Here is a 15,092-nt window from a genome sequence, read left to right as displayed (position 1 = left end):
CAAACTATTTGATGATGAAAACCATGCACTCCAACGGACCGGGTCCCCGCTTTACACTCAACCCGCGATTTTCGTTTTTCTCGTTAATTCATCATATCGTGGACGAAATCTTCATTGTAACTTATCGTCAACGGAACGAACGGCTCTGGATTTGGAAGGTTACCAAATCCTAACCCCCTCTATTTTCATGAGTTGGGAGAATCCTAAGCTACAAAGCAGCAGGGCGTATTGACAAACAGCATCCTTTTAGCTGAGGGGCGATTAATAAGAATAACCAAACTCTTAGCTTTCTATTAAAGTAATTAAATATTGGTCATGAAGTCAAAGGACTTAATTAGTTAAGATTTATTCGGTTAGGTTGATTTGGAGGTGACCCACTCCCTTATTTATTTATTCATTCAGCCAGTGGTTCTTCCACACAAGTTATTCACCAGCTAGGTTGCTTGTGGTTTCTGGTGCTGCATGCAAAATTGGTAAATTTGAGCATAGACCCATAGCATGGAGAAATTCTAAAGTGTCATCGTCACACATATTATTAGATTTTTATACTATATATTGAATATATCATGGACTTAATACACATGTCATAATACGAATAGGTTAATAACACTGCGTAATCATACCACCGTCATACCGAAAAATTTACTCATACTGCAAGTATATTAATTAAGAGTCAAGAGTCAATATATACTTCTACATTTCCAAACTTGGTCATGAGGCAGACCATACTGGTAAATGTGACCTAGTGCCCATAATAATGTATGACTTAATAAGAGCAGTTAGAATCATATAAATATATATATAAACATAATGGGGATATTGAGTAGAAATTCCATCATGTGGGTGGTCGCATTATAAATGAAGGTGGTAGAAATAGTGTAGAACTATATAGTATGTATGATAGGGGTAGAGTCGATTTGGTAAAGTTTATTAATTATTACACACTTTGTAAGTGGGTGGTTCCAACTACCCTCAAATTGTGTGGGAGAAAAATGCAAGCGGCTTAAAGGGCTCAATATATGCCTTAATTTGCAGGAAAAAAAAAAAAAAAACTCATATTTTCGGAGGTCTCCACATTGAAGGTGATATATGAACATCAAGATGGAAACCTATATAGAGCTTCTTTCAGGTTTAGGTTTACAAATTGAAAACCCTGTATAATTTAAATTCGAATATTTTAGACTTCTTATAACTTCTTAAACCCGAAATTTATTAGACTTGAAATTCGATAAAACTTAATCTTGAATGTTTTAGACTTAGGACTTTGAAGTTAATAGCTGGCCTCGTGCTTGTTGTTTAACTATTAAAATCACATCAAAACTAGAACAAACTTTAGAAACCAAGAAAGAGGGGAATAGAAACTCCGAGATTTGTTTTGGGTGCTTTGCTTGCTAGATAAACAAAGCACCTTGATAATATCACGAGAAGATAGATGACATTACATGTATATGTGGTCCCCATGTAACAAGCCACGTGGGTAGATGCATAAAAAGTTCGTAAGAGATCAGAGAAAAGAAGAGTGCTCAAACAAACATGTTATGTTGTACCAAATCAGCTAAAGAGAGAGAGAGAGAGCTTCAATCGGTTTTAGTGGAGGCTTCCCTTTCTTTCTTTGAAACCCTCTTGGTGTAGGATCCAATGCCTCTCTCTCTCTCTCTCTCTCTCTCTCTCTCTCTCTCTCTCTCTCTCTTTCCTTTTTTTCTCTTCAAATAAGCTCCAGGAAATTCCAAACCTATTAGGATTAGGAAAAGAAGGTGAATTTGATCATTATATATATGTGGTTTAATTCTCTATAATTCCCTCTCTAAATCATCAGCCTTCTCTTCCCATCATTGATTCCCATATCCTCATCATCTCAATCATCTTTCATGGAGTCAAAACTGGTCAACCGGATCTCCGGTCTAAAAGTCTCCAATTCAGATCCTTGTTTCCATCATGATCACGATGATCAAACCCAGAAACCCACGTTGGAAAATCCCGAACAGCCCTCGGATCACGATCATGCGCTCCATGATCACCCACAACAGGAACAACCCAAGAACGGCGCGGATCACATTAACACTCCCGCAAAGAAAAAACGCCGAACGACGGAGTCGGTTGAAGTAGAAGACGATGACGACGGGTTCAAAACGCCGACGTCGCAGGAGCACAGAATCCCCCCGATGACAAAATGCCCGCCTGCGCCAAGAAAACCGCTGCGGAAGAGAAAGGTGGTGACGTCATCGTCGCCCAGTCGCAGAAGGATCCAATTCCATTTCGATCATCTGGACACAAAAGAACTGGAAGCATTCTTTGCGTCAAATTTTCTTCTCCAGGATTTGTGCGCCAAGATCAAGAAAGCCAAACAAGCTCATCGCGACGAAACCCGGTGATTAATTAGTCGATTAATTGTACCATTATTGTTAATTTTGTTCATGATGTTCATGGTAACAAAGTTAATACATAATTCATAATTAAGATTTTAATTTTGTTGTTGGGTGAGATCTTGGTTAAAGCTCAGATGACGTTGTAAAGTTGGGAAAAGATGAAAGAACAAGTACAGAACGACCAAGAAAAGAGACGCATTGAAAGATAGATAGATAGATAGATATGCTCTTTTGTGCTCGAGGTGTTATTCTCGTTTAATAAAAATTAAAGTTTGATATATTCTTTTAATTTTCTTTTCTTTTTGAAGAGATTCTTTCTTTCTTCTTTCATGTTACACCTGAATCACAGCCATGGACAAAGAAAGAAGATAAACTAGTTTTATCTTTACAACACTTAAGATTTTCCGATGGCACTGTTTGGGTGGTTGCTTGATCGAGTCAGGAAAAGGACAATATCAATTTTATTTATTTATTTATTTATTTTCTTTTTGGTCTGAAAATCAATTATATAGTTACCTCAAGATTGTCTCCTGTGTGAATCAAACTCCGGTGCACATATTATTCATTGTACTATTACAAATGCACTATAATTATTTTTCATTTTTTTATGGGAGCATTTTGCACTATATAGTTAACCACGTTATATTTCAATAAATTAATATATCTTGGTTTATTTTTTAAATGTTTTTTTGTTTCTTCCTTATGGGTTATTTTAAGAACAATATGATATTTATTATGAGACATAAAGAACCAACAAAACAAGGTTTTTTCTTAATTGTTAGCTAGGTGATCATGTGTAGACAGCTATATATTGTGATGTGTTCACCAATGTGGTCTTATATATTTAACACCATTATATTGGCAAATCTCTCTTTATTTGTTAATATTATTATTATCATTATTTAGAACCTTTTATTTGTTAATAACTGCTAATAGAATTTGAATTCAAAACTTCCTTCAACTAAACAAAAGAATAAGTGACACTTGCCAACCATGGACTAATTGGACAGATATTTCTGGTTCTTATTATTACTTGATGAGGAAAATGGGAGACATTAGTATAAAGCTCACTTTGACATTCTTAAGGGTTAATTAATTATCAAGAGCCCTTCATTTAGACAAGGGGAAGTGGACTAGGGATATGTGGGAGGCCTCAAATCCCTAGCTTATTGCTTGCCCATCTGTTGACAGAATCTCTCTTAAATTAAGTCTGTATAATATTTTCAGGCTAAGCTTTCCAAGAAAGGCAAACATGCTCCATTTCCATGATGAGCTTCCTCACACACCCAAAAAAAAATTATAATAGCAAAATGAATAGTTGATGAATATAAAGTTAACGGACTAATGGGATGTAGCACAGTAAAAAATGGCACTGATTTGCATATCTCTTGTTCGAACTGCCCTTCCTATAACTTTGGTAAAAAATACAAAAAAGAATATAAAGTGAATTGACGTGGGATCTACTACTCTATTGTTTTGTCATGAAAAGCCATGAGTCGTTGATAAATATATATGTACTCTTATTTTAAAAGGAATATACTTTTTATATCTTCTCATAATTTATTGAGTATTATATGTATTGGTACGGATGAATCAAAGAAGACAGAGAGATATAATATAAGATTAAAAAGAGAACATTCTCGTGTGTGTATATATATATATAGTTCCCTTCTAATGAGGGATTCCTCAAATACGCCCTTTAGGGTACCCTACAATTTTTGTTCCAATGATCCAAACCATCTATTTTTTAGGTCTTCATTCATAGATCATCCTTATAAAAATTAGACAAATCGGAACCCGTTTCGACATCCAATTGTGTCTTACAAAATTAATGAACACGGTGCTTCAAGAAAATACTAAAATTTCAATAACTCAATTGAGTGGTCAAATGATATCTGATTCAAGTGATTTTTTGTAGAGATAATCTTTGAATGAATATCTACAAAATAGACCGTTTGGATTAGTGAAATACAATCCGGAGTGGGGCCTACAAAGAGTATCCTTCAAATAAGCTTATTTGATGAATCCTTCAATAAAAGCTCTATATATATATATATATATATATATATATTCCTCGAAATTTTTACTCCTCTCGATTTGCCAATCTCATTTTAAAGCATTGGTTGATTTGTAGCACACCAATCAAGCTGAACTTAAGTCTCTACAATTATGGGAACTTTAAGGCACGCGGGATATATAGATTTGATTTCTTTCAGTTTGTAGCTTTATAATTAATCAATTTCAGTGTCCATCTGATTGTGTTGTGATCATGTTAAAATTGTAGTAACGTGGCACCACCACTTGCCTTATTAGTTGTGATTAAGTATATCTCTTGACGTTGGAAACTAATTAATCATCACAACCTGATCAGTCACAACTCACATGAATTATACAAATTATCAACATTCAAACGAATCTTTAAGGTATAATGTATCAAGATTATGAGCAAATACAAGATATAATAATATCTTTCTTTTCAATGATAGAAGATGTCTTAAATTCGATTACTCTCTCATCAACGTTGATAAAAAGAAGTGTGAAATAAGTACTCAATTGTTGGAATTATGCTTCATTTGCTCAACAACTTTCGTTCATCGGAGGAACTCCTCGCACGAAACCCCGATTGTGCCACTTAACCAAATGATGATAAGTTGTGACATGTTAATTAACAAGTAGGGTAAACACAAAGTGTTATATAACATAAAGATAGTAGGAGTCATAGCTGGTGGGAAAATTCAAAAGTGATGAATTTTCAACACACATAGCCTTATAGGACCTCCCTGGAGAAAGATTGGACCTTACATCTTCATTTTCAAGGGAGCCCGGTCTGTTTGGGCTTCTTAAGCTGCGGTCCAGAAGCGACGCCGTATAGCTCATTCAGTAGTGACGTGGCAAGAAGTGAGTGGCGAACGCAAATCCTTCGAGGCCATAGATGCCGCACGACATGCATGGAATGGAAATGTGGAAATTTGGAAAATTGTAATAATATCCAATTATTATTATCATCATCATACTAAACTAACAACGAATCAAAAGACGTGAAGTAATGTAATGCCCTGCTACTAATAACGCATCCCACTAATTAATTATTAATTATAAAAATAATAAAGCGTTCCTTTCCTCTTGACTATTTCTAGTTTCCTTAATAACGGTAATTAACCACCAGACACCCTCCCTCCTTTTTCTCTCTTCCACTTTCTCCCTTTCGTTCTCTCGCGCAAAAACACAAACACAATCAAAACATACCAAAACTCTTCTCTCTCTACGATCGCCACCACCATTGCCATTTTTCCTCCATTGAAACGTACCCAACAGCTAAGCTAAGCTCGCTCGTCTTGCCTGATGCACCATGACCATGGAGCGGAAGAAAACGCTCACGATGAACTGGGACGGCCTCCGAGACGACGAAGACGACGACCGCTTCTTCGAGTCAAACGACCGTGTCTCCTCCGCCGTTCCTCTCGACCTCGAGGCCTCCTCCTCCGAAGATGAGGACTTCGACGACAGTCGTATGTCCTTCGCCTCCTGCGTCTCCTCGGTCCGAAGGGACTTCGATTTACGCCCCTTCGTCACTCCACAAACGACTCCGCCCTCCACGACGCCGCCCTCCCCGACCCCCGAAGCCATGACTCAGGCGTCCGTGGCTCCGATGTCTCCGGATTACAATATCTGGATGGCGGCGCCGGGCTCCATCACTGAACGACGAAAACGGTTGTTACAGGGCATGGGGTTGGCCGACGGACTCGGCAAAGACCTCACCAGCTTCAAACAGTTTACCAGCATTAAGCGCCTCATTTCGAGCAAAATCCCAAACGGCGTCGTTTCCGTCCCCCGGTCCGTTACTCGTTCTAAAGAACACGTAGAAAAATCAACAGCTCAGCCGGAGCCGGAGCCGGAGCCTGAGCCTGAGCCGGAGCTGGAGACTGAAGCGTTGCCGCTGGTGCTTGTCCGATCGAGGTCCGAGGGCGACATCGAAGCTTTCTCGGTAGACAAACAGAGGAAAGAGGAGATAATCGGAACAATCTCCAAGCAACGGCTCACGAGGACTTGCTCCACCATAGCCGGGGCTCGCTCGACAATATGTCCGTACACGGAATCCGTGAGAGCTTCTCCGAGCGAAGTCGGAGGGGCCACCCCGGCTTCCAGCCGCCCGGTTAGAACAAGCGGCGGATTGTCGTCGTTGTTTTCGAACAATAGGATAGGGGCTTTCTTCTTGATCAAGAATCTGGATACAGGAACTGAGTTCATTGTCAACGAGTACGACCAGGACGGGTGCTGGAACCGGTTCAGTGATCTCCAGACAGGGAAGCAATTGAACATGGACGAGTTTGAGAAATGCGTTGGATACTCGCCTGTGGTGAAAGAGGTGATGAGAAGACAAAACGTTTCGAGCGAAGGCGGGGGAGATAGGAAGGTAGGTAACGCAAATTCGTTTGTTTCAAAGAGCCTGAGAATGAGCAAGAGAAGAGGGGTTGCGATGTTGAAGAACAGCATAAAGGGGATGGGATCCGCCGTGAGTGTGTTAATTGGGGAGAAAGACAGGGAAGCGGCTACGCCAACGCCAACGCCGCCACCGACACCGCCGGACCCCAAGTCCGGGAAGAACACGACGTCGTCTTCGTCGGAGTGGATAAAAGTTAGGCACACCGGGAAGCATTACAAGGAGCTATCGGCATTGCATTTGTGTCAAGAAATTCAGGCTCATGAGGGGTCAATTTGGACTATTAAATTTAGTTTGGACGCGAGGTTTCTTGCGAGCGCGGGAGAGGATCGGATTATTCATGTGTGGGAAGTTCAGGAGTGTGAGATTATGTCGTTGGATGGAAATTCAACCCCACTTCATCAATCGTTTGGCTCCTCCACTCCTGATCGATCTCCGTCGATTTCTGATCAGGCTGCACTTGTGCCCTTTGAGAAGAAGAAGAAGGGAAAGGGAAGCTCTGCTAGAAAAACCAATCCCATCCCGGAGTATGTACATGTGCCCGAAACTGTGTTCTCATTTTCGGAGAAACCTGTTTGCTCTTTTGAAGGTCATTTGGATGCTGTTCTGGACTTGTCATGGTCCAGAAATCAGGTAAGTTCTTTGTTAATTGTTCTGTTTCTTAAATTATAGCTCAAGTTCAGCTGTCTGTTAGTTTGGCCTTATGATAAATTCAGTTTTGATAGAAGTAGGAGTTAAGGCTAATTTAATTTGGTATGACTAGGAGACAGGCTGATATAATTTGATCAATTTGCAGCTACTGCTTTCATCTTCAATGGACAAAACTGTTAGGTTATGGGATTTGGAGACCAAGACTTGTTTGAAGTTGTTTGCCCACAATGATTATGGTAAGATATCCATGCATAAATAAGCCAATGTTTGTTTAGCTGTTGTGCATATTAGGTTCTTGAGTTTTGACTTGGTTTCTGGTCTGGCAGTGACTTGCATACAGTTCAATCCTTTGGATGACAATTATTTTATTAGCGGCTCACTTGATGCAAAGATTCGATTGTGGAATATACCGGTTCGACAAGTCGTGGACTGGACTGATCTTCATGAAATGGTCACTGCTTCTTCCTTCACTCCAGATGGCCTGGTACAGCTCCTTTGTATATTGCTTTCATCAGAATGTTATGGTTTTATGAACTCTTGAACATGCTTATGGTTTTCAGAAGAAAAGAAAAAACTTTCACTTGTCAAGTTGAATCAACTTAGAAAAATTCATAATGATTTGGACTGATCTTGCTTTTACCTTTTCATAAATGTAGGCTTGCCTCATTGGTTCCCACAAAGGAAACTGTCGCATGTACAGCACAGAAGGTGTGAGTTTGGTCTTCTGGTTTATTTTTCATACACATTGCATAATTTTGGTCATAAACCCCTGCATAAAACCTTACTCTAGTTATAAAATTATTCATATGAATAGTCTATGATAAAGCTCATCTTGTTTGGTATTCCAGATTGTAAATTAAGTCAGCATAGCCAGATTGATATTCAAAACAAGAAGAAAAATCAAGCAAAGAAAATTACAGGTTTCCAGGTAATGTAATAGCCCACTCTCTAATCGAACAGTTCCTCCCCCCCGCCCCCCCCAAATGATAAATCCATCTGAATTGCTTCTTACTCGGCCCTTCTTTTTCATTCAAACAGTTTTCGCCAATGAATCCATCTGAAATGCTTGTCACCTCTGCCGATTCCCGGATTCGAATTGTGGATGGTACAAATATGACTCACAAGTTTAGAGGTATGCATCTCCTCCAATCGTCAGAACATTTCACTTCCTGTTTACATATCTTCTGGTCAATAATGCCTTATATGCAATTTGACCACAAACAGGTTTCCGAAATACCAGCAGCCAAATTGGAGCTTCATTTAGTCCAAATGGGAAGTATGTCATATGCGCCAGTGAAGATTCTCATGTATATGTTTGGAAGCGAGAAGAGCCCCGAACCTCGGGGGCCGGAAAAAAAAGTATCATCAGTTCAAATTCTCATGAACATTTCCAGTGTAAAGATGTCTCAGTAGCAATCCCATGGCCCGGCACCATAAAAGGCGACCCTCCCCCAGTTCCTGTGCAGCATTCTAAGAGGCACTCAAAACGCTCCACACAACAACAACAACAACAACCCCCTTCAGGAAATGCATCTCCTACTCAAGAAGACGCAGCAGGCTTGAGCAAGAGACTCTTGCCGCCTCTTCCTAAGAAAAACAACACCAACAACAAGGGAGATGCATTGGATCAAATACCTGCAACTCCGCCACCGCTCGAAGATCAAGATCCTGCTCAAATTTCCCGGACAGAATCAGGGATCGGAGAGTCATTCAATTCAGACCCTTCTTCTATTAGGTATGGTGGTGGGGATTCTTCTATGTCTGTTGGCAGTGCATCCACGTCCTCTTGGTCTTCCTCTTGGTCCTGGCTTGACAATATTGGCAACAACAGCCATGCGAACCAAACAACGCAAGCAACAGCTTGGGGCTTGGTCATTGTCACAGCCACTCTTGAAGGTGAGATCAGAGCATATCAAAATTTTGGGCTACCTAGGAAGATGCAGAACAATATCTTTGGAGGCCCTACATAATAGTAATAATTGGTTTTTATGTTGGTCACAATTCTATCTTTTACATGGAGACACATTTTATCTTAGAAACAAACATCACCTGTCATGGATGTATACATACATAGATTGTACACTACAAGGAGTCAGAGCCCTGGTTTTTTTTTTTTGGGTAAATGTCAAAGCTGCTCATCATCAGAAGTTTTTGTAAATTACACCCCATCCATTTCCTTGTAATGTATGCTTGTAAAAGCCTATTATTTTTTCTGTATCAGGCAAAAGAGAAGAAGAAGAAGAGAATGCTATTTTTGTTGTATATTCAAAAAATTTGTAAATTACTACCTATTCTAAATTTTCTATAGTGGAAAATTCATCTCGAGTTCGATTCGTGAATTCATTATTCTTTATTAGAATATAGATTAATCACAATTCTTTTAATTGTGTTCGATACGCACCCTTAATTAATTTTTTTAACATAATGAATGCTTGTAAATGGCTGTGATTTTCAAATGCCAGAAACAATAATCACAAGAATTCTAGTGTTAGTTTTGGTTAATCAACTGTCAAGCCCCAATTCTGCTCTATTAAACCAGAAAGTGGGTTTAAGCATGCATGTGGGACCCTCGGTTGAGCTGGAGGTTATATAGGACAAAGGGTGGTTCGACTTGCTTTGAACTCCAAATCGCGCGCGAAACATGGCAGAGAGGAAGAGAGCCAAAACTACTTCAACTTGCAGCCCTCTGGCCACCGTTGAAGAGATTCAGAGACGCCTCGTTCGACCTTCCTCCACCTCCATCTCTCCGCCACCGACCTCAACATTCTCATCGACGTACGCACTCTCTCTCTCTCTCTCTCTCTCTCTCTCTCTCTCTCTCTCCGCTTCGAAATTCTTCAGTAATTTCTATTTCAATCGTTGACTCCAAAGTTTCTTGCAGGGACGATTTTCAAAGCTGCCACAAGGCCCCTGACTCTTCGAAATTCAAGTTGAGAACGACGACGAAGAAGCTCGAAGATTACTTGGATTCGGTCCTGCTCTCTCAGATCTCATCCAAGCTGAGTCGCGCGAAGAAGGTTCCAGAGACGAAGTTGCAGAAGAGAGAGGTGAAGGATTTTGAGTGGCCGATCGACGAATTGAAGGTGTTGGCGGATTCGGACAAGGAAGATGTGAATCTCAAGGACGATTTGGATTTGACTGAGGAATTTGGGGCCGGCGATGTTGAATCTTGCACTCCGTTTCGGCGTTCTGAGCAAATTGCCGCGCGGCGTTTCAAAGGGTGAGGATCGCCAACGATGGAGTGTTCGAAATTTCAAATAGTTTTTTAGAGAATCGCATGCAAGGTGATGATGACACGTGTACTTTTGTGTAGAAAATTGAAACGGCTTCTCTGTTTTTCTCTTTCGTTTAAAAATGAAAATTTTGAGTGAAATTTAGGAAAGGCTGTGATAATTCAAAATTGTACTCCTTTATTATTATTATTTTTTGGATAAGATTTTACTCTTTTATAGTCCTCTAAAATTTTGAAGTAATTACTTTTTTTTTTATCCACCTCCATATTTTTAATTCTATCTTTTTATGAAGATGCCAAGGTAAAGAAAACATGATAAATTAAGTCTTTAAGTTAATCCAAGTGGTGAGGGAGAATGAGATAATGAGTTACAATTAGAATAGGTATATGGTTCAATTTCCTCTATTGTAATTATTATAAAATATAAATAAAACAAAAAGCATAGTCATTAACATTTGTATTTTGAGATGAAATGGAAGAAAAATGAGTTTATGGACATAGAGATTCAAACTCGAATGCAAAATATTTGAACACCGCTAAATAGAAAGCATATATAGATATGAGCTCTGTGAATTGTTCACTCAAAGACTCATAAAAATAAAGAGGGCGTTTGGTATCCTATTCAAATAGGGAATTCAAAAACTTTAATTTTTCTTAAAAATAAGGAGTTCTTAAATCTATTTTTAAGATTCAAAAACTTGTTTAGCATGCAACTTGAAAACTGTTTTCAAATCTTAAAATTTTGAGAACTTGTGGGTTGTTAGAAAAAAACCGAAAAAACGGATATTTTTTGTTTTGAATAATTGAGGTATTTTTTTAGTTGTTCTTGAGTTCGAATTTTTAAAAATAGGGCTACCAAACATGTTTTCTTTATTTTTAAACTCAAATTTTATTTTTGAGTTTAAAAAGTTGAATACCAAACATGCCCAAATTTACTCCAAACATCCCTAGATTGTGGGGAATAGTTTTATAAGTATGTAAAAAAAAATCATCCAAATTCTATTAGTGGGAGAGACGATGATCTGATATTTATTTATTTTTGGGTGTGGTTTTATAAGGTCTATTACTAGAAGAAAAAGAAAATTGTGGTGTGGGGTCCAAAAACAACAATGGTCCCACACATTTCTCTATGAGAGGCGGGCCCGTCCACAAAGTTGTTGTCCTGTAAAGCAGTGGACCGTGGTAATAATTGGCCCATGCAGTTGGGCCTTAACCCAGCCTTGTCTTCCTCCCCAAAATTGAATTCTCGGTACTCGCGCGCCAGATCAAAAATCCAAGCCCCTCCACTCTTCCATGGCCTCGCCCAACCTCTACCCCATCGTCGACGACAAGGACCTAGACGACGCCGCTTTGTGGGCCGTCATCGACTCCGCCGCCGCCTCACACTCCTCCTCCAAGTACAAGCCCCAATCCCCCAAGCCCCTCGCAATCAAATATCCAAATTACCCTTCGCCTCCACCGAAGCTCTTCAAGACCCCGCGGCTCCCCTTCTCCGACGACTCAGGCTCAAAGTCGTTGTCGACGGAGGGAGAGGTCGTCGAGGACCCCTCGGCTTTCCATCCGCCGAGGAAAATCGCCAGAACCTCTTCTTCTGGAGTAAACGACACCAGTCCTCTTGTCGTAGTCCGAAATGTGCAGCGAACGACGCCGACCACTCCTACGACGCCGTTTTACTCGTCCCCGGAGACACACGTGTCTCCTGGCATCGGGAATTATGCTAGCCCTGTGAGCTATGGACAGAGAGATGGGAGGGATAATAGCTCTGGCTCTGTGCATAGCTTGACCGGGAGGTTCCCTTCAGTTTCTTTGTTCAAGGAGTATCAGAATGCGGCAATGGCGGTAAGTGTTCTTATATGATTGAGTTTTCAATTCAATTGAACTTCACTTTCTTAAAGTTTGTTAATTTGTTATATGATTATTAAGTCAAGAAATTTGGGAAATATTAAATCAGTAAATAGTTCCGTTGACCTATTTAATTGCTGTGTTCGTGTGATCTCAATTTATAGATTTTGGAGAAAACAGATTACACTATGATTTCTGGGCACCCTTTCATCAAAAAGTCAGGTAAAGAAGGTCATGGAGATGTTTTGTTTCAAGGTAGAATGCTGGGAGTGAGTAACATGTGGTGTGTATCATGTATGTGCTGTGTTGTATAGGTTGGAGGAAGATATCGTTTTACTTCAATCTCTCCTTTGAGATCAAAGACAAGACCATTGAGTTTGATGAGAACCGGAATGTTCTGCGCGCTGAATTTGTGGTTCGGGCACATATGCAGTATGAATTTTGGATTTTGGGAACTTAAGCATGAAAATAGTAATGTAATTTCTAATCATATGTCCCACTCTGTTATGAATATGGTTGCTGTTTTTGCTGTTTTGCCCCTTCCCCTCGTCACTAGGGGCGGGAGGTTCTCAGATGGATGGGGTGCATGTGACCGGCGTGAGAAGAAATTCAATAAGCCAAATCATGATATTCCGAGTACAGCAGAGACCAGGGCCAAAAGCAAAGCATCCCAGGTAAAACTGTCTCTTCCTTCTTCTCTATATTCCTTTGTCACATTCTGGCTGTTTCACTTACATGTCCCTGCTATACATTGTATGCTTTGTTCAAGTAGAGCTTAGCCTAACTTGATGGTCATCTCATCTAGGAAGTAGCTTCTATCACCTTACCACATTTAGATCCTTATCGTGTTGAAATGAATATGTTAGCAGTTCAGTTCCATTCTTTGTCTTTTCTTGTTAATCTGACTGTGAACTTTAGGACAAGATAGAAAAAGCTATCAACCCCAATCACTTTAAAGTGTACCTAACTACTGCCCAAATTTGTTGATTGTCATTGGTTTTATCCCCAAGTTCCATGATTTATAGTCTAGAACACAGAACTAATAGTTTTTCTGAACCCCATAAGGTTGGTCTCCAAGTGTCCACTTTATGAGTTTGACAACCTTGCTAAAGTGTGCGACTTAATTTGTGCTTTCATAGAATTGGTTCTCATATTCTCTTGAAGCTTGCTTTCCATCGAAGGCAAATGCTGTACAGTGTACACAGAGTGAGGATATAATTTTCTTTTTGTTCTGAATTGATAAATGGGGAGGGTAAAACTAGAGCTTTCATTGGGAAGATCACCAAATACACATTTTTTTCTCGGGTTTGGAGTAGAGTTCAAGACACATACCATCATCATCAGTATGAGATAATATAGTTTAAAATGTCAGAACCATGCATGTGCTATCTGTTTACGTGCTTATATCACAGGCATTGTTTGCTAACCCCATACATCAAAAAGCTTGATAATTTGAATAAATTATCTTAGGGTAAGGATAGGATCTCTTGCCTAATTGATTTTAAACCCATGTTCTTTTCTCTTTGCTCCTTATGCTAATGAACAATCAGAGAAATTATCCATTATTACTTTTCCCAATAAAATGTACCTTCACATTTGCAGGACCTGCTAGGAATTGGAGAGTACCGACCAGGGGCAAGCCAATTCCACCATTAACCATCATCAACAATTTATTCATGGTTTACTTTTATGGTATATTCTCGGAATTACATATCGAAGCTCTTGTTGTCTTTTTCTTTTACCATTTAACCAAAGCTTTAGAGAGCAGTAGAATCCAAGTGATTCATGCATCTTCTTAAGAGATTTGTTGTGGCCACAATGTCCTTCAAACTAGAAACTCATCCAGGGACAAGAACAGCGTTCAGGTCCTATCTTCCGCCACGGCGGGCACCGATGCAAATCATGCAACTGTAGTTAGATTTTACTGTATACTGATGTTTGTGATATTCATAAGACAGACGAAAGAATGAATGTAAGGTGCTGTTGGAAAATTATAAAAGAAGTTTTGTTCATACTTTATATATATTTTTTAAAATAATTTTCATGAGAAAAAGAAGCGTACAATAATTTATTAAACTGGCATGTAGAAGACACTGCAGCAGCTTGGACTGGACTGAAATGAACAGAGCTTGTGATTGATTTGTGTGGACCAAAAAGCAAAAGCGTCCTCAAAAGACAGGATGAAACAGTTGATATGCTGCACCAAAAAAGAGTCCTTAATCACTGATATCTTCTTCTCTCCTCATGATTAATATTTAATATAACAACTCAATCTGTGAGGCCAATCGATCCACCGCCTTTAACTCCCTTTTTCTTTTCTTCTTTTTTTTTTTTCCTTCAAATCTGTAGGGAGTGAACCTATTTATTTCAAAATAGTAAAGCACATCAATTGATTTTACCTTTTGTGACAAAAAGCATGCTCGTATAAATAACACTATATACAATGCATGTATTTCTTCTATTACTTCCTAATTCTTGAGCAGAGTTAAAGATTAGGTTAAAGCATTTTAATCTATAGAACACTGGCTCCCGTAAAAAGCAAAAACTATACACATTAGCC

General features: G+C 39.3%; 3 protein-coding genes across 4 annotated transcripts; all 3 read left to right on the top strand.

Moving 5' to 3' along the window:
• The first annotated feature begins 1,534 nt into the window (after positions 1–1,534).
• Positions 1,535–2,646, top strand: LOC117631649 (cyclin-dependent protein kinase inhibitor SMR2). The gene is given in 2 exon segments (XM_034364917.1): positions 1,535–2,298; positions 2,301–2,646. Coding segments are annotated over 2 exon segments (510 nt in total). The 5' UTR covers positions 1,535–1,868; the 3' UTR covers positions 2,381–2,646.
• A 2,870-nt stretch (positions 2,647–5,516) lies between these two features.
• On the top strand, positions 5,517–9,786 carry LOC117629689 (WD repeat-containing protein 44). The gene is made up of 7 exons (XM_034362258.1): positions 5,517–7,440; positions 7,604–7,694; positions 7,785–7,942; positions 8,115–8,166; positions 8,307–8,386; positions 8,497–8,590; positions 8,683–9,786. Exons 1-7 carry the CDS (start codon positions 5,716–5,718, stop codon positions 9,426–9,428), a joined length of 2,946 nt encoding a protein of 981 aa, XP_034218149.1. The 5' UTR covers positions 5,517–5,715; the 3' UTR covers positions 9,429–9,786.
• A 2,102-nt stretch (positions 9,787–11,888) lies between these two features.
• Positions 11,889–14,551, top strand: LOC117631836. 2 transcript variants are annotated; one of them, XM_034365154.1, is made up of 5 exons: positions 11,889–12,529; positions 12,697–12,754; positions 12,847–12,964; positions 13,089–13,206; positions 14,135–14,551. In XM_034365154.1, the coding sequence occupies exons 1-5, from the start codon at positions 11,984–11,986 to the stop codon at positions 14,186–14,188; spliced, it is 894 nt and encodes a 297-aa protein (XP_034221045.1). In that variant the 5' UTR covers positions 11,889–11,983; the 3' UTR covers positions 14,189–14,551. The 2 variants fall into 2 exon arrangements, with proteins under 2 accessions (XP_034221045.1, XP_034221046.1); XM_034365155.1 differs by lacking the exon at positions 14,135–14,551 and having other exon boundaries at positions 11,930–12,529; positions 12,847–13,008; positions 13,089–13,141.
• The last annotated feature ends 541 nt before the right edge of the window (positions 14,552–15,092 follow it).

This window comes from Prunus dulcis, chromosome 6 (genome assembly GCF_902201215.1).
Source record: "Prunus dulcis chromosome 6, ALMONDv2, whole genome shotgun sequence".
Lineage (NCBI taxonomy): Eukaryota > Viridiplantae > Streptophyta > Magnoliopsida > Rosales > Rosaceae > Prunus > Prunus dulcis.
Note: the sequence above shows the minus strand (reverse complement) of the source record. Positions and strands in the feature narration are given on the sequence as shown.

Excerpts from the sequence above, each read along its gene's own strand:
- LOC117629689 (XM_034362258.1), top strand. The coding sequence starts at position 5,716 with ATGACCATGGAGCGGAAGAAAACGCTCACGATGAACTGGGACGGCCTC. Across the intron at positions 8,387-8,496 it reads AGAAAATTACAGGTTTCCAG|TTTTCGCCAATGAATCCATC; the intron begins GTAATGTAATAG and ends TCATTCAAACAG. Across the intron at positions 8,591-8,682 it reads TATGACTCACAAGTTTAGAG|GTTTCCGAAATACCAGCAGC; the intron begins GTATGCATCTCC and ends GACCACAAACAG.
- LOC117631836 (XM_034365154.1), top strand. The coding sequence starts at position 11,984 with ATGGCCTCGCCCAACCTCTACCCCATCGTCGACGACAAGGACCTAGAC. Across the intron at positions 12,530-12,696 it reads ATCAGAATGCGGCAATGGCG|ATTTTGGAGAAAACAGATTA; the intron begins GTAAGTGTTCTT and ends CTCAATTTATAG. Across the intron at positions 13,207-14,134 it reads CCAAAAGCAAAGCATCCCAG|GACCTGCTAGGAATTGGAGA; the intron begins GTAAAACTGTCT and ends TCACATTTGCAG.